Source organism: Prinia subflava, chromosome 8 (genome assembly GCF_021018805.1).
Source record: "Prinia subflava isolate CZ2003 ecotype Zambia chromosome 8, Cam_Psub_1.2, whole genome shotgun sequence".
NCBI classification, from domain to species: domain Eukaryota; kingdom Metazoa; phylum Chordata; class Aves; order Passeriformes; family Cisticolidae; genus Prinia; species Prinia subflava.
In genome coordinates this window covers 20,813,033-20,830,546 of record NC_086254.1, presented here as the reverse complement: position 1 = coordinate 20,830,546, position 17,514 = coordinate 20,813,033, and the positions used below count along the sequence as shown (strand labels likewise).

General features: G+C 49.5%; 1 protein-coding gene across 1 annotated transcript in view; it reads right to left on the bottom strand.

Moving 5' to 3' along the window:
- The window catches only part of MYO1D (myosin ID), a 160,659-nt gene that overhangs the window by 102,370 nt on the left and 40,775 nt on the right, over positions 1–17,514 (bottom strand). The window contains exons 5-14 of the mRNA XM_063404055.1: positions 16,625–16,678; positions 15,663–15,758; positions 14,452–14,568; positions 13,078–13,281; positions 11,786–11,931; positions 11,590–11,704; positions 10,792–10,962; positions 6,193–6,263; positions 4,271–4,345; positions 2,719–2,851 (exon numbers count right to left, since the gene is read on the bottom strand). Of these exons, the coding sequence (XP_063260125.1) occupies positions 2,719–2,851; positions 4,271–4,345; positions 6,193–6,263; positions 10,792–10,962; positions 11,590–11,704; positions 11,786–11,931; positions 13,078–13,281; positions 14,452–14,568; positions 15,663–15,758; positions 16,625–16,678 (1,182 nt within the window). The remainder of the gene's footprint in view (positions 1–2,718; positions 2,852–4,270; positions 4,346–6,192; positions 6,264–10,791; positions 10,963–11,589; positions 11,705–11,785; positions 11,932–13,077; positions 13,282–14,451; positions 14,569–15,662; positions 15,759–16,624; positions 16,679–17,514) is intronic.

Sequence of the window (17,514 nt, the reverse complement as noted above, 5' to 3'; positions counted from 1 at the left end):
TCTGCACTCTGATTTACTGCTTGACATACACAAAGGTTGTGTTCAGGAGCCTTATCTAAGGAACTTCCCCAAAATTTAGACCCTTTAAAGTGACACAAGCCTGGCTACAGGATGGGTCTCACTAACACAACTCCTGACAGGAGGGGACAGCCGGGAGGGGTCGGGCTCTGCTCCCAGGGAACAGGGACAGGAGCAGAGGGAACAGCCTCAGGCTGGGCCAGGGGAGGGGCAGGGTGGATAGTGGGAAAATTTCTTCATGGAAAGGGTTGCCCAGCCCTGGCACAGCTGCTTAGGGGAGTGGTGGAGTCGCCATCCCTGGAAGTGTTCAAAAAAGGTGTGGATGTGGCACAGGAGGTGGGTCAGGGGTGGCCTTGGCCATGCTGGGGATCAGATGGACTCAGTCTCAGAGGGCTTTTCCAGCCTGAACAATTCTGTGACTCCGTAAACTCTGGTTTTGGAGCACGATGAGTTTAAACCATGCTTTATCAGCACTGATATTTCAATACTAGTGAAATCTTCTTTTCTCCATTGCTATCCAACAGAAAATCAGGAAAACACCAACAGCTTCAATACAAGTTTCTCAATGAAAGTTCAGGACAGGTAACGAATGGGAAAGGACTACACAGACTCATACAGGAATTTCTCAGTGAATCTCACTTAGAAACAGCTCCTGGTTGGACCTACCCCTGGAAAAGGTTTGTATTTGTGATGGAGATCCTGATGATAAATGAACTGAAGTAAATTAATTCCACTCAAGCCAGGCATCCTTCAGTGAGCAATGCTGCTACCCACTGATTAGAGATGGATAAGGTGGGATTTAAACTCTCCATGCCCTGCTGGGAGCTGCAGGGATTGTTCAAATCACCACAGTGCACAGCACTCTCTGGACTATTCTATTTTTACACCTACCAGGTGGCCTGGAATCATTTTTCCAATAAACAAGGAAAGAAAGCTTTTCCAGGGATGCCTGCTGAAGCTGCCCACTCCCAGCTCCCTGCCCTGATCACAGCCCTCCCCACAGCACCCCCAGTGATTCTTCTGTCCTGAACCCCCTCCTGGGCTGCCTCAGGCTGCCCACACTGAGCTGGGCACGAGTGACCATGGCCACTGTGTAGGACCAGGCCTGCAATAACAGCCAGCAGCACCAAGGAGAAACTCTTCCTTCCACAACTGCTCCTCTCAGAACAGAGCAGCTCCCTGGGCTCCTGGCAGCTCCTGACACCTGTACCAGGTTCAGGTCAGCACAGCAGCAGATTATTTGGAAGACAGACAGATCAGATAAATCTTGACTCCTTGGGAAGTCTGTCCCCATCCCCACCAGGGTCACAGCCCCCTTCCCAGCTCTGACAGCTCATGATTTGTCATCCAGGAAAGTTCCTCTATGCCTACACAGGCACTCTCTCAATTTTGACTACTGCTGCCTGTTTTAGCAAGGCCTGGCCTTGGGCTGGGCTCACACGGGCATCTTCTTAGGTGCCCTGAGGCAAAATACTCTGGGGGAGCCACAGGGCTCTGCTCCCCACTGGAGTGGCTCAGCTGGCACCTCCAGGCAGCTTTGGGGGGTCCCAGACCCTCCTGCAGAGTTCAGATCAAACCCAGCCCAGTACAGGAACGCAGAAATACAAAATCATGGAATCACAGAATACCCTTAGTTGGGAGGACCCCCAGAGATCATCCAATCCAACCCCTGGCCCTGCACAGACACCCCAACAATCCCAGCCTGTGCACCCCAGGGAGCATTGTCCAACTTCTCCTGGAGCTCTGGCAGCCTCAGGGCCGGGACCATTCCCTGGGGAGCCCGGGCAGTGCCAGCACCCTCTGGGGAGACCCTACAAATCAGGTGTGATTTCATGTCCTGACTCTGGACACAAGAAGTGAGGGCAGCTCTCTCTTCCTGTGCACAGCCAGCACTGGGTGGCCATGCTCTGACCTATCTGCTTTGCTCCCACAGCTCCTGAGAGGACACTCACAGCACTTCACCCTCTATTGCTTAATTATTCTGCATGTGAACACACCCCTGCACCCTGGGCTCTCTGTTCATCTCTTGTGGGCTGTACCCCAGAGCCAGGACTCCAGCAAGGCCACCCAGCTCCAGTAACACCCCAGTATTCCTCAGGGATCTCAGCTCACATGACGGATCCCAGTGCTCGCTGGCTGTGCTGCTCCAACAGCCCCTTCCCAGAGCCTTCCCTTTCCACCTTCCATCACACGATGTGGTGCTTGCCCAAGCAATGCCTTCTACCATAGAAATGAAATATCTGGTGAAATAAAAGCTTTCCCTCCTCACCTTCTGGCATGGCAAACAGGAGGAAAGAAGGAACTCACACAGGTCTGTCTGTATTGTATTCCCATTGGCATGGGAAGCCAGAGAGAATCTCTCCACCATGAACAGCACCCTCTGGGCCCTCTGCCCAGAGAGCTTTGCTAAAGGTGATTTGATGTAATAAATTATTCCCTAAGACAGACAAGCTTTCCTATGAGTGAAAGATGCACTGCTCATGGAGGAACCAAAAATCCACCTTCTTCATGGGGGATGGAGGTGACCCTCCCTCGAGACCTGCCCAGCCAGAAGCTTGTTTGGCACAGACAAGGCTCCTCTGCCTCTGATCAGCTCAGCTCCTGAGGGATGGCAGCAATGAGAAGGTGGGAGTCTCTCCAGGGAGAAGCCACACTCTGCTCATCAGAAGTCAGAGTCAGTTTTGAAGCTGGAATCTTTACCTTCAGCGTCAGGTTGTCCACCAGTGCGATCATGGAGTTCTTGAACAGAGTAGCTGCTGTCAGAGGTCTCTTGGTGACCTCAGTGATGCTCAGTTTCCCTTCAGGCCACATCATCTTCAGCACAGGGTTGGAGCTACGAGAGAATCTCTTTAATTGCAGTCTCCCAGCACTCCCACTCCACTGACAATCCAACAGTTGGTTTCTAACCAGCCCCACTGCTGCTTCCAGCCCTCAGGGCATCACCCAAGCCAGGGTGACACTCCTGGACACAACATTTTGTGCTCTTAAGAGCAAGTTCAAGCTTACAGCTGAACATTCTGGAAAAACAACCAGCACATTCTCCCTTCAGTGCAGGAACAGGACAGTGAAAATCCCACAGAATGATCCATCAAAGGCAGAGGCTGCCTCACTAGCACAACAGAAAGAATTCAATCAACACAGAGGAGAGCGAGACCCACGCCAGCCTCCCTTAGAACCTGTCACCTGTTCAAGCTGCATTTCTCCACCTTTCTTGATATATAAAGTAATTTATACACTTTAGCCTGTATTTTTGAAGGTTTCAGGGTGAGGTAAACTCGCCCTGATGGATGGCAAGAGTTCAGGAACAGACAAAAAATGAGCACATTTACAGCAATCCAATGGCCAATCTGTCCCAGGCTTTAATGTGCTGGAAGTGGTGTTTGGGAACAGGATTTTCCAGAGACTTCACAGAAAACAGGCTAAATTGGATAAAACCACACAGCAAATATTTTGCAAGGTTTCTGGTAAATGGGAAGTGTTGAAAACAGGAAGAGTGGGACTGCTCAGGCAGCACAGCAAGTCAACCCAAAGGACTGCAGACTAATTTAACACCTGCACAGGTAAACAGTGCCCACCACTGCAGGGTGTTTGTGTCCTCTGAGCAGAGCCCCTGAAAGCTGCAGATTACAAAATGTGGACATGCTTAATGCCAGGTGAAGAAAAACAGCTCTGTGGGCACTTCCACCCACATTCTGAGAGGATTTCAAATCTGTTTCTCAAGGCAACTTTTGCTTGCCCAACACGTGACCTCATGGTTTGGACCTCTCACCTCATTGCAGACATGAAAGGATTCAAACCTATTTCCCTCCTCATTTTCTTTCAAAACAGGGTGTTTTAGATGAGGCCAAGGATATCTGTTGTTGACCAAGGCTCCCCAGTACCTTTAGCACTGATTACAGACAGAGCAGTGATGGTAAATCTGCAACGGGTTAATGACAAATCAGGCAGCACAAGCAGGCTCTGCACTACCTTGATTGCACAACCAGTTGGTTTAAAAAAACCACTTTAAATTCTGTTCAATTAAAGGCTGCATCAGAACAGAAACAACGTGTACAGAATAAGGACTTTAACCTGAAAAATCCAACTAACAGCCTCTGGGTCACAGGAGATGTACAAAGATCAAATCCCAAAGCAATGTGTTTATTCACACATGCTGAAGACAGAATCACTGAAAACCTGAGTCTCTGAGAACATCACTCCACAAAAAAGGATTGACAAATCAGACTAAAATTCACCTCATTAATATTCTTACCTGTTGTACATGAGGCGTTTGAAGTCTTGAAATAAAGTGTCCTTGTTTTTGTCAATAAATCCAGTGACTGAGTAACTAAAAAATAAAGGAAAACCAGAGTTAATTGCAAAGTAGCAAAGTGCCTCTGTGAGCTGCTCTTAACTGTGGATTCAGCATCCCTGCACTCCTACAGACACAGCAGATGCTAATGCAGCCCTGGTTCCAGCCTGTCATTAACTGCTGCAGGAGCAGAGTGTGAGACTCGGATCCTTGGGCCCAGCTCCCTCCTCCAGCACAGGAACAGCACACCAGGCCTCAGAGAGCTCCTGAGCTGTGCAGGTGCTGGCTGAGACACCTCACAGCACTTGGGCAGGGCCCAAATTCAGGAGTCACACTCAGGATTCTGCCTCCAAGCTGGGTGTGTGTGTTAATTCCTAAAGAGATTCATTCAGGTTTGGTATTCAGTCTGTGCAGTCTGCCTCTCCCTTGGTGGAGAGAGTCTGAATTCCAAAGCAGCCTCTGAGTAGTGACTGGGGAGCGCCCCTGGAAATCAACACACACAGAAACACACACTTTAGATTCCTTCCTTCCTCTGTTCCCACAGAACACCACTCCAGGAGGTCACTGCTTCAGGGTTTCATCTCTTCTCCAAGTCTCAAGGCAGGCAGTGCTCTGTCCTCAGAGAAAAGGTCCAAGATCTCCCCATTCACTGACTCCCACACGACATTTCCTGAGCTTCAGATCCCACCCTGGGAAGCTGCACCCATCCTGCAGGCTCCGGGATCAACCCACAACCTGCAAACCCCTGTACAGAGCCATGCTCAAATCACAGAGTCATGGAATAGGACCTTTTAAAAGGCATCCAATTCACTGCCTGCCAGGGCAGGGACACCTTCCACTGTCCCAGGGTGCTCCAAGCCCTGTCCAGCCTGGCCTTGGGCACTGCCAGGGGTGGGGCAGCCACAGCTGCTCTGGACAGGCTGTGCCAGGGGAGGGCCTTCCCACCCTCAAGTCTTGGGGCTCCATGCAAGATCTGAGCCTGAATTATCTGTGATTCCTTCCACATTTCAGTTTTCTTTTACACCATTTGTCAGCCACTGGCAGTTCAGAAAGCTCAAATACTAAGACAGCATCTTGTATTTTCTTCTCCAAAACCCCCTGAAATCAGGGATGTCTGTCAGGAATCACTCAGCAAAGACTCCAGAAGATAACCTGCTTGTGCTTTATGGGCTCTAGTCTGATCACATTAGTAGTCTTTGGAAATTAAGGGTAAAATTAATCCCAAGGTAAAAGAAATCATTAATTGTTCCCTCAGTAACTCCCTTTCTTCTCACATGGGAAGTTACACAAATCCTAAACCATTAAATCACTCCAGTGATACTCCACACATCAGCTTTCCCAGCAAATGGTTTCTACCATGTGCATCCTTCATTTCCACTCACTCTCCCTTCCACTGCTGTCACCTCCTGCACTTGCTCCTGCAGGCTCCAGGCAAGCACTTCCCACCCCTCCTGCCCTGATCCCTCCTGCCGGTTATCACTCCCCTGTGCCTCCAGCCTGCTCCAACTGGTTGGAGAATTTAAAGCCAGAGTTATATAATCACACCAAACAGATGTCTAAACCAGATTTTATTAGCTCAGTGTAGCTTTCTTGCATAAACACTGATGCCTTTTTTCCCTTTTTTTTTTCCCTGGAGCACTGCTCTCCCCTCACCCCCCATGCCTCTCTCTCCTTTTGTTTCACTCCAAGTACAAATTCCCACTCTGTAGAGCAAGGCACCAGCAGAAGATTTAATTGATAAGCAAGGGCTGCACTCTGTAATTGTGTGTGACAGCTATTCTGGCTTGCACCAGAAGCAGCAGTAAATCAGAATATTGTACCACTTCAGAGCTGCTGGGAAGACAAAAATAGAAGGTGCAACTTTATTTCTGAAGGAAACTCACATCACATCCCCGGCGTAGTGCTTGATCCGGAAGTCTCTGTCGAACTCCAGGGTTTTGTCCGTGGCACAAAGCTGAAATAAAGTCACATAGATTAAAATACCACCCATGGATTGGTATTAAAACACCAGCCCTGGATTTACAAGCCTGGAAAAGCAACCTGTCTTCAAAATAGCATTGGGAGCTACAGGAATTCCACTTTCTGTGTGCACGTGCAGATGTGAAACCCACTGCTGGAAAATGTTTTCATGGATGCACTGTAAGAACATGTGCTTTTACAAATGAAGCTGCAAGAGCCTATAATTTTATGAAGAAATTGATATTATCTCAGAAATACCATTATGCAAAAAGAACACTCATGCCTGTAGAGAAACATTGCACCCACGAATAATTTATGACTTTTTTTAAGTCTTTGTGTTTTTCTGCCATTGCAGTTTAACTCTTCTGCAGAGAAATGGGACAACTGCTGTGACAACAGCAAGGCTTGTTCAGTCCCAGATCCCTCCTGGTCATCTGACACCCCTCGAACAGGGACCCCCCTGCAGATCCACAGCTCCAGGCTCAAATTCCCATCCCATTCCTTCCGTACAACAGAAGATGTCCAGTGCCCACATGGCAGCTGTTCAGTGGCTGCAACACACTCATCCCTTCAGGAATAGCAGGAGCCAAAAAATCCATCAGGGTTGGCTTAATTAAAAAGAGTGTATGAGATAAGAATGAGGATTTTGTTATAGGCAAAAGGAGCAGGAGATGAATTAAGTCTTTGCAAGCAGCATTTAACAACACCGAGGGCTATGAGCAGATATCTGCTATCCACAAGAAGTCTTGGAGAAATAAAAGAGGAAATTAGCATGGTTGAAATGCAGGGCAGGAGAAATGATTAGGAGCAGGGAGATACACTCCAAAAATTCACCTGTGTCCAAGAACATAAAAGAGCTCAAACTACAAGTACAGGTGAAAAAAACCTTAATTTATTTTACACAAAATTAGTCACAAGGAGTGTGAGTACCAAGGTCCCCAGGAGGTCCCAGAGGTGTGGGAAGTCCAGCATGGCAGGAGCAGGGAGCACCAGGAGCTGCAGAGCTGATGGATGACCAAGGTGCAGCAGAACACAGAGAAAAGGAAGAAACAAGGCAATACCAGGAAAACAAAGCCATTTTTCTTGTTGCAGCTTTGTTCCCAGCACAGAGCTGGAGAGTGCCTTTTTCAGCCACCCAAACATACAGCTCAAACCAACAAGTCAATAAAAGGGGTAAATACCAAATGGCAAAAGAAATGTGTCTGTGCTACCAGGCAGGGCACAGCTGGCAGCACAAGCTCCTCCTAAAGGTCACACAGCTCTGGGGAGGGTGGAAGGAGCCACAACACAGCAATCAGGGATTTTGTTGTTTGCTGGTTTGGCATTTTCCAAAAGAGTGATCCTCTCCAAACCTTGTGTTTCCTGGACCAAGCAGTTGAAATCAGTGAAAAAAAGACCAGCAAGTCCATTGGATCATCTGCTTGGGTTTCTGTGAGCCCTTCCATGAGGCTCCTCACTGACAGCTCAGCATTCGAGGCAAGTAAAGACAGGAGAAAGGTGTTGGAAAGATGGGAATGCTGTGGGAGCCTGCCCTGAGTCTGTGCTTTCACAGCATCTGAAATGAGCCACAATCTGAGGGCAATGGGAAGGTCGTGAGGCTGGGTGGGGGCACTTAATCACCGAGGGCTGGCTGGGAAGAGCTGCAGGAGAACCCGGAGCTAAATGAGGGCAAAGCAGAGCAAATCAAACTCCCCAGCAGGGCAGGGATTCCCACTGAGAAAGGGCGAAGTTCACAGGAGCTCATGGGCCCCAAACAGTCCCTTCCTGACTCAACAGAGATCTTAACTACCCTCCTTCATCTCAGAAAGGACACAGAGAACTGGGAGAGGCTTAAAGGGCAAAACCTCTCCCCTGCTGACTGACTGCCCTGGGAGGACGGGCCAGTGAATCAGGCTTCCCCAGGTGAGGAAAGAAATGCCCACAGATGGTGGCAAAAAAAAGTGGAGATGATGTCGTGGAAGACAAAGAGAACTGTGTTTTGCCATTTAAAAACTAGGATGTGAGAGATGTAATCTAAAATGAAAAAGGGAGGAGGAGAGAAGCAGGGAGGAAGGAGCTCTTCACATGAGTATCTGAGCTGTGGAATTCTTTGTCAATTTAAAACCCAAGACCATGCAAAAAACCCTATTAAGGAGACCAGGAGCTTCCTGGCCTGCAGGTCCCTGGAGATGGGAACGTGTCATGTTATCAGTACACATTTGTCCCATATTGGGCTCTCACTTGGGCATTCACCACTGTCCAGTGTCTTGAGAGACACAACATCAGCTGGACTGGAATGGACCTTCTGATACTCTTCCCTCACAACCAGTTTGTTGAGATTGATGCTGTCCACAATTTGAAGATTGAGGCATTAATGGACTGTCTGTCACTGCACTTGATCCTTCCAAAGTATAATATCAACAGGAAAGAGCTTGAGGATACAACTGGTGATGTTGGGAAGGGCGACCACAACAGCTGGCACAACTGCAATCCAGACTGGCATTAGACAAACCCAAGGAGAGCACCCCATGCTCCAGGAACACAACACTGTGCCACAAATTCTGCTGGTGGAAGTGTTAACCAGGATTCTCCTGGCTCATCTGGCCTTCCCCAGGACAAGGGCGCCGGCAGCGCGGAGCAGCCGGGTACACAAAGTAGGACACGACTATTTAGGGCACCACAGCCCCCTAGAGCTTCTCCACATGGAGCCTGTGTGCAGCACGCTCTGCAGGGGCAGTGGAGCATGAACGGGGCTGAGGCATGGAGCTGCTCCCAACACACGCACTTTAACTCTTCGGGAACAGCTCTCATCTGTGCGGAACTTTACAGGATCCGCACGGAACCACTGCAGTCTGCAAAGGCAGGCATGAGATGGAACCAAGCTCTTTGTTTTAATCCAAGTTAGGAGATCCTGGCTCAGAAAGCTCAGGCTTCCCACAGCTGTTCTGGGTGGGACGGAGGAAGAGCTCTGAGGTGCTGGGACGTCTGCAGAGATGTGATGGGGAGAAAAAAGTAATAATTATGCTGAGAGGTTTATGGGTCAGTGTTTTCAAGGTTCTATTGATTTAACAAGAAATTGGTAAGCCAGGCAGATCCATCAGCCCCTCCATATACATTATTTATAGCAGGATCCCTTGTCTCCCTCTTAGCCTGTGCAGGCAGTTTCTGACAATGCCACCTCCTGCTGAGGAACACTGCAGCTGGCAATGCTGCCCTTTAATGTCTCCTTGCTGGGAGGGGACTCCCAAAGGCAAAGATTCGAGCAGATTTTATTTTTAAACGTTCATTTTATAGCCTCCCATAGCACCTCCTGAAATTCCATCCCCTTCTGCCACTGCACTAAAGGACCACCTGCTCCCTCTGCGGCAGAGCCCCTTCCCCTGGGCAGATGTGGAAGCAAAGACAGAACAGAAACCAAACTCCTCTCTCTACATCCACTGACCAGACAGCTCCAGAAACTGGACCACCCCCCAGCACCCCACTGCAGAGGATCCCAGACTCCATCCCAGCAGGACTAGCACTGAAGGAAGCAGTTTGTATTCAAACAGGAACCCAGGCCAGGCCTCACACTTGTTTTCAGGTGGGTTTTCTCAGAATGTTCCATGTCACTGCTTGGGCACGTGAAATCTGGGTCAACACTGGAATCAAGCTCCCTGTCCCCTTCCCTGAGCTGGGGTGCACGTGGCAGGTGAGACATCAGGTGTGCTGCAGCAAAAGGGCATTTAAGGAAAGCAACATCTGGGAGGAAAAAGTGGGTTTGGTTTACTTTCATCCTGGCCTCTTCTCAGACAGCCCCAGCCTGATCCATTGTTTATCCCAGGCCTCCCCGAGGCAGCCTTTAGCACATATCTTACACAACCAGGCTAATTTGGTATTTCTGACCTACATAAAATATTGTGCTGGGGTGGGAGGGAGCAGGGGGGACCAGCACTCTGAGCCATACATTTCAGAACATGTTTCTGAGTGGAGAGACATCAATAAACTAAAGGCCCTTATTTGATTACTCAGTGTGAAAGATTCTCAAATTAATCAGGCTGGTGACCATTTTGCAATCTGCTGCCAAGCCAGGAATAAATGAAGCCTTTTAATTCGCCCATTGTAGCCCAGACAAAGCCAGGCGAGGGGCCTGGGTGCTCTGAGGTGCAGTGGGAGACGAGCACATTCTGCAGCCAATGACGATGAAAAAAGCCCAAATCACAGCGCTGTAATAATGCAGGAGTGTGAATAATTTCACTGTCACTATGTATTAGAGCAGCCTGGGAAGAACAACACGTGGGCCGGGCCGGCGCATCGATTGGTTCCAGATGACATCATGATATGTCAAGGCACGAGCTCAGGCGCCTTTTATCCCGGAATAAAAGGGATGAGGCACTGGGCGGGCTGGAGCTCCCTCTGCCGGGTTCCTCTGTGGCTGGAGCTGCTCAGGCTCCTCATCTCACAGTCGCAGCGATTCCAACCCAGCCACCCGCAGACCCCTTTTCCTCACTCCCTTCTGCCTCAGAACACGGGGAAGGGATGGCAGAGGACAGCGAGCTCTGGGTTACCTTCCTGCTGGAGAAGTGTGCGTGCTTCCCCAGTTTGTTGTTGAGGGCCTCGAGGAACATCTCATCCGTGACCTTCCCCACATTCATGCAGGCATCGTCCAGAATGGCAATGATCCCTTTGTGCTGCTGCTCCACCAGGTCCACGATGACCTGGTTGTTGAAGTAATCAATCTGCAGGAAGCAAAGGACAGGGCTGTTGGTGACCTTGGCTGCAGAAACAGGAGGGTACCAGTGCTGGTCACAGCAGCCAGTGTGACAGTAAGGAGCAGTCAGCTCTGAATGTGCAGATCTCTGATTCCAGATAAAGCAGGCTGCTCTCCTACAGGGAACAGCAAAGAAAGGGATTTTTCAAACCCCTCAGATACATCTCAAGACCTCTGCTGCAGAATGCCCTTTAACGTGTCTTTTACAATTCAGCTGTGTGCAGTCACCACAGTGACATTGCACATCCTGTCCTTGGCATTCTGAAGAGAGTTGAACAGGAAAAGTCAAGATTTTTGTGTGTTATATCAACAACTAAAAAAATCCATAAGCACTCAGCACAGAAAGCCACAGTTACGTGTGTGGCATCACAGAGGTGCCACAGTAGGTTTCATCTCAGACCTGGAGTCCCTTATTTTCCCAAGGAGACACGTGGTGAGGTGACAGGGGAGCTCCTGGTCCAGCCTGATCCCAGGCCTGGCAGGGACACAGATGTCCCATCGACTGGAGCGTGCACGTGGAGCAACTTCAGATCCAGCACTTGTGCTGATACACTGACCTCACACCGACCTCTCCCTCCCCTGCCAAAGCACTCACATGCTTCCAGGGAATTCCCTCTCGCTGGTACTCCTCCTGCTCCTGCTTTAAAACCAGCTGAATGAAGAGCTGCTGCAGCTTTTCATTGCAGTAATTAATGCAGAATTGTTCAAAACTGCAAAAACATGAGAAGAAAAGGTGATGAGCGTTCTGGGAAAGTCGAGGGCACAACACTGGGCTTTAGAAGGTGGTTCACCTGTTATTGTCAAATATCTCGAAGCCATAGATATCCAGGACCCCAATGACTGTGTTCTTGCCATGCACTGTGGTGTCGTAGTTCTTCACCTCGATGACATCGTTGATGTGTGTCACAATCCAGCAGAAGAGACGCTCGTAAATGGCCTGCAGGAAACACACACTGAGGGCTCCTGCCTGCCACTGCCTCAGCTCTTCCCAGGAAACTCAACACAGCTCATTCCAGGCCTCCACCGAAGCTGCAGGTCATGTTCTGCTGAAAGGCAGCAGCTGCTGCCTGGAGAAAATATTCTATAGAAGTATTTCTTTTCTTTCTTCCAAAACTCATTTATACCAAGTCGAGGTCACTGGGTGCAGCAGTTCCCTAATTTGATTCCAGTCAGCTTTTCAGCTGCCTTAATAAGTACCATTCCTGAGAATTATTTAACGATAGTGAAGGGCAAGAGAGAGGCCAGTCACAGAAACCCAACAACTGAACACAAGGACAGGAAAATAATCCTGTTCACCTTTCATAAAGATTATGTTCTGCAGGCAGAGGTGTCTTCAAAGTCTTCATGTTCAAAATGTGCTGTGAAGCTGGGTAAACACATTACCTCAGGAAAAGAAGTCAAGTTAATAATCAATGACCTTCATAACTTCATCCATTCCTCCCTTAACAATTTGATTCCTGAGCAGAGGAGGAACAATTGTCACTCCTGCCATCAGTACTCACTTTTCTCGTGAAAGGTGTCCCTGCCCATGGCAGGGGGTTGGAACAAGATGGTCTTTAAGGTCCCTTTAACCCAAACCATTCTATAATTCTTAAAAAAAAAAAAACAAACCCACTTTGTATTTCCAACCTGAATTCTAGATGTTAAAGTTCTATTCTCTACTCTTTGAATTTAACTTCAAAATGAAGTTGAGGATCCCATTTCACAGTAAATTCCCCCCTGCATGACACTTTTGCAGATGCCAGCCCAGCCTGCAGCCCACCCCCTCCTTGGTGTGCCTGGCCCTGCTGGCTGTGGCAGCTGGATCCCTGCTGGAAGGGCAGGGATGGGGAGGTGCCACAGAGCCCTACAGAACTCAGGAGCCTGTAGGTTCAGAGAGAAACCTGCAGGATGTACAGCAAGCCCTGTGCTTATTGACCAACCCAGGAATCCTCCTGGGTCTGGCACTGAAAAGTGTGCAGCTTGCAGCCATGCCTCCGTCAGGCACCGCCATTCTTTGCTGCACGCCTCAACCCACGGGCAGAGGCAGCAGAGCTGTGTCTGGTGAGTGTCCCACCTGTGCAGAGGGAGGGCCTGAACTCACCTTTGCAAAGGCGTCCCTGCCATAGGTGGCCTCCTGCTCCGTGTGCTGCTTGTCGATGACGTCCCTGCCCGTGGCCACCGTCCGGAACAGCAGCGCCTTCTCCACCAGCTCGGCCTTGGTGGACAGGAGGTCAGCGATGACCGACACCACCCTGCTGTTCTCGATGATGGGAGTGTCTCCATCCACACAGAACTTCAGGTTGCCCTGCAATCAGCAGCATTTCTCCATCTGCCCTTTACTAACAGGGATCAGCACACCCCAAGTCCATCCATTTTCTACCAGGCTGGAAATCTCCTGCCACACTGGAAGGTGGGTCTTGCATATCCACACCCTCAAACCTCCAACGTCAGTGGCAGCAGCAAAGGCTTTCCCAAAGCAAAGCTTTCCTGCTCAGTGTTCAGCTCAGCTTTTGGGACAAACGACATCAAACACTTCCCGAGATTTAATCAAACACCATCCCAAGATTCAGAGTCCAGGGATAGGGAATTGCACCATGTATGCAAATACTGGATGTAGCATCTGTCTGCACTGCAGCTCCCCATTAAACCACTGGCTGCAGTTCCCCTGGCAGTGCTGCTGCCACAGAGGGAATGGGAGTGGCATGGGGAAGCTGAGGTCAGTGCCAGTGAGACTGGACTGGGACTCCCCCACCACCACAGCTCTGCTCCTGGGTACCTTCTGTGCCAGGATTAAGCAGTGGCACCCCTTGGTGATCCACAGCAGAGGGTTATCCCCCAGCCTACCTGCGTGGCCCCCTCTGCTCTGCCTCACTTCCTTCCCAGCACTGCCACCCCAAGGAGGAGAAGGAACTGGAACAAAGTTCTTCTTTGCCACCCTCCTCTGGCCCACCTCTTTCCTCAGGGAAACACGAGAGCTGAGCTACAGGGACACTGCAGGGGAGGAGGCTCTGTGGCTTCCAGGAGGATCCACAAGAAAGAAGGATCTCCTTAGCCTCAGAACAAAGAATTAAGAGGTCTCCTGTGTTTCCTGTGCTCAACCTTCACCATGAAGTGAAGCAGAATCACTGTGGTGAAGGTGAGTGTGAGGGCACAAAAGGACAGAAGCTCCCTATCCTCTCACTGCCAAACCCCAACAGTTCCTTTTTCAGAACATTTAACAGCTCCCAGTACTTAGTGGTATGCCTGGTTTGGGATCTGGAACATGCAGGAATACATGTGATCATCACTGCAGTGCCCTGTTCCAGCAAGGACTTTGTCTCACCACTGGAGCTATGAACTGGACACACCTTCCCTGCCACCACAGCTTCTGAGGGCTTCTGCAGCAGGAACATCAGAGCTGCTGGCAGCACAAGCCCTCCTGAGGAACAGCCCAGGGGCAGGTTCAGGGATGGATACCCACGGGCAGGGAGCTTACCAGGTGCAGAATGGCTGCCACGATTTTGTACACAGTCTGGATCTCCTCCTGCTTGAAGCCAATCACCTTCATGGCATCAGCAACTGCCTTGAACTCGGCCCCGTCATTGATGGAGCACTGAGGGGAGAGAGAAGTTTGGGATGGGAGGTTTAATGGAAGTCATCTGTGAGGAAGCAAGGATTTCTCAAGGCCATGGGAAACAGATGCACTTTGATGTTTCTTAGAGGCAAAGCACTGTCACGAGGTTTCCCAGGTTATTCCAATGCCATCTTGCGTGCTTGGACACTGATCCCTGCATTGCACACACGTATTCTGGCAGCAGGAGACACAGAAACCCACCACAGCACAATAAATTTCCCAGTGGAATTTGCTGAGAAAGAGTTAATTAAAAATCCCAGAAGAACAGGGACAATTTATGCAGTCACAGACCCTCTGAGCAGAGGCTGCAGAGCACCAGCAGGAAATCTCTGTTCTCCCCCTCTCTCAAGACCAGCCTCTCCCTTGCTCCCTGCAGCCTCCTGGGTTTGTTTTCAATGCACATTTTTCTGTCTCACAGAGAGAATCATCTGGCATGGGAGAAGGTCTCTGGGTTTTGGTACCAAAGTGCATCTCACACAAGTACCTAGGAAATCACGGGGCCTTTGGTCTGGACCCTGCTTCAAAGGGACAACACTAGGGACAACTCCAGGTGTATCTGAAGTGTTCAGGATCTTGTTATTTAAAATTTGTGGGTTTGTTCCCTTCTCTCCTGCTCTGAGTTCCTCCTTGAGGACAAGTCAGGCATGAAGACTCAGTGCTTCAGTAACTCAAACATCCTGCTGCAAAAAAATGAGTCCTTCTGGCTTTTTGCTCCAGAAGGCCCATTAAGGTACCCATTATGGAGCATGGAATTTCTGCCACTGGTAATGGGTCAAATATCCACAACTGCATTTATGAATAAAACATTTTATTGCTATTTATAAGCAGACACATGCAGCATGCACAGGTATATCTGTGTATTTTAAGCAGAATAGAGGTATATCTTTTCTGTGATTCTAAGTAGACTCATGCTTTGTCTTGTAGTGCCAGAAACTTCATTACAAACAGCACACCAGTGTCACCTTTCCACATTCATCCCTACTGATCTCAGCTCCTGCTAGCTCAGCAGTGCTTGGAGCATTTCCAGCAGCACTTCCAATGTTCAGCTGTGCCTGGGTCCCTCAGATCCTCACCTTGAGCTGTGCCCCAGGGCAGATGTAGCTGTAGGCTGACGCATCCTTCTGGAGGTGCAGGGAACGCAGGAGCTGCTCAGAACCTCCCTGCAGGAGCTGCATGAAAAGAGTTTTAAGAAATGGTGACTGAAAAATATAAAATCCTTCTTTTTTCTGTCTCTTATTCATCTACTTGACAAGCAAAATAATGAAAATATTACTTACTGCTGCAATATCTGGAGCACAGCGTGCAAGATGCAGGGCCTGCAGTGGTGCAGGGCTCTGCCACCACAAATCACTGTCCTTTAGAATCACAACTGTATAAAAACAAGTCTGAACCCCTCACAGACCTGGTCACACCTGTGCCATGCCACAGCTGTGCCTTGGCAAGCACACTGCTCACACAGAGACTTTTCCTCCTGGAAATGACACATCCATGAGGAAAGTGCCAATATGCCTCATGGAGTACTAAGAAAGTGGGAAAAAAAATAAACAAACCCCCCCTTCCCTCAGTGCAGAATCAAGGTTATACTAATTGGCTGACCCTATCCCCCAAAGGACACACAGAGAACCACTACACAATGTGGAAGACATTAAAGAACATCCAAAAAACCAAAAAAGTCAACTTGGTGGCATAAAATTACTTCCATATGGACTAAAGGCCTCAAGAGAAAACAGAGGGATTAGGCTTGCTACAAATAAAACAGTGAGTCAAAGTCCAATGTCCTACCATATTTGTTTAGTCAGCCTCCCTTTAAGTTTAGAAATGTGTTAATATGGGACTGGAGGATAGAAAACAATGCATCTTCCCAGACTCCCTCCCAGCCCAGGCCCACGCAGAGAACCGAAGAGCCCAAGATCACCCAAGACGCTGCAAAAGGGAACCCTCTGCAAAAAACATGAGAGGGGGAAAGCCCTGAGAGCTCTGCTCAAAGCGTCCGGGAAACTGGGACAAGTCACTGCTCCAGCAGAGGAACACAAACCTGGTAGAAGGAGTGGAAGCTTCTTTCCCCAGGCTGCTGCACAATCACACGAGACTGGGGGAACAAAGCACAGAGCTGGGTGTTAGTGGGACATCAGCACCTCCCCTTGACACCCACATCACCAGGACACCCCAAATCCATCCCATCTCACACTCAGGCCCTTGGGAACACCATCATGCACGTGTGACCCTGGAGCCTGAGGTCTGCAGTCAGAAGCACCAGCTTGTGCAACAGCTCCTGTCCTACTTCCACCCAGGAATCCCATGTGGGAACCACAGGGTTGCTTTCATGGAAGAGTCAAATAAAACATCATTTTAGTTTTAGAATGATTTAATCACTGGAAATGAAAACCAGGACTCTGTGACTACAAATAAATGCAATGAGCCCAGTGGTCACCCCTCCTGCACCCCCAGGACAGGCTGTGACAGCACCCAGCTGTACAAGGGAATGCTCTGCTCTGACACAAGGGCCTTGTTTTAGGGAGCTGTAGCTCCATTCCGAAATCCTCATTCCAGACCAGAGTAAAACAGCACAAAAAAGGGTTAAATGCAGCAGACATTCAGGCAACAAGCAATGTGTCCTTATTTTATGCTACAAGTTTGAACTATGAAGAAGGATGAGGAACGAAGCTGTGTTGGGGAGGTTTAGATTGGATCTCAGGGAAAGGTTCTTCCCCCAGAGGTGCTGGCACTGCCCAGGCTCCCCAGGGAATGGTCCAGAGCTCCAGGAGTGTTTGCACAGCGCTGCCAGGGGTGCACAGGGTGGGGTTGTTGGGGGGTCTGGGCAGGGCCAGGGGTGGGACTGGATAATCCTTGGAGACCCTTCCAGCCTGGGATATTCCAGGATTCGATGTGTTCCTGCTGCAAAGCCACTGTCTGTTACCACTTGTA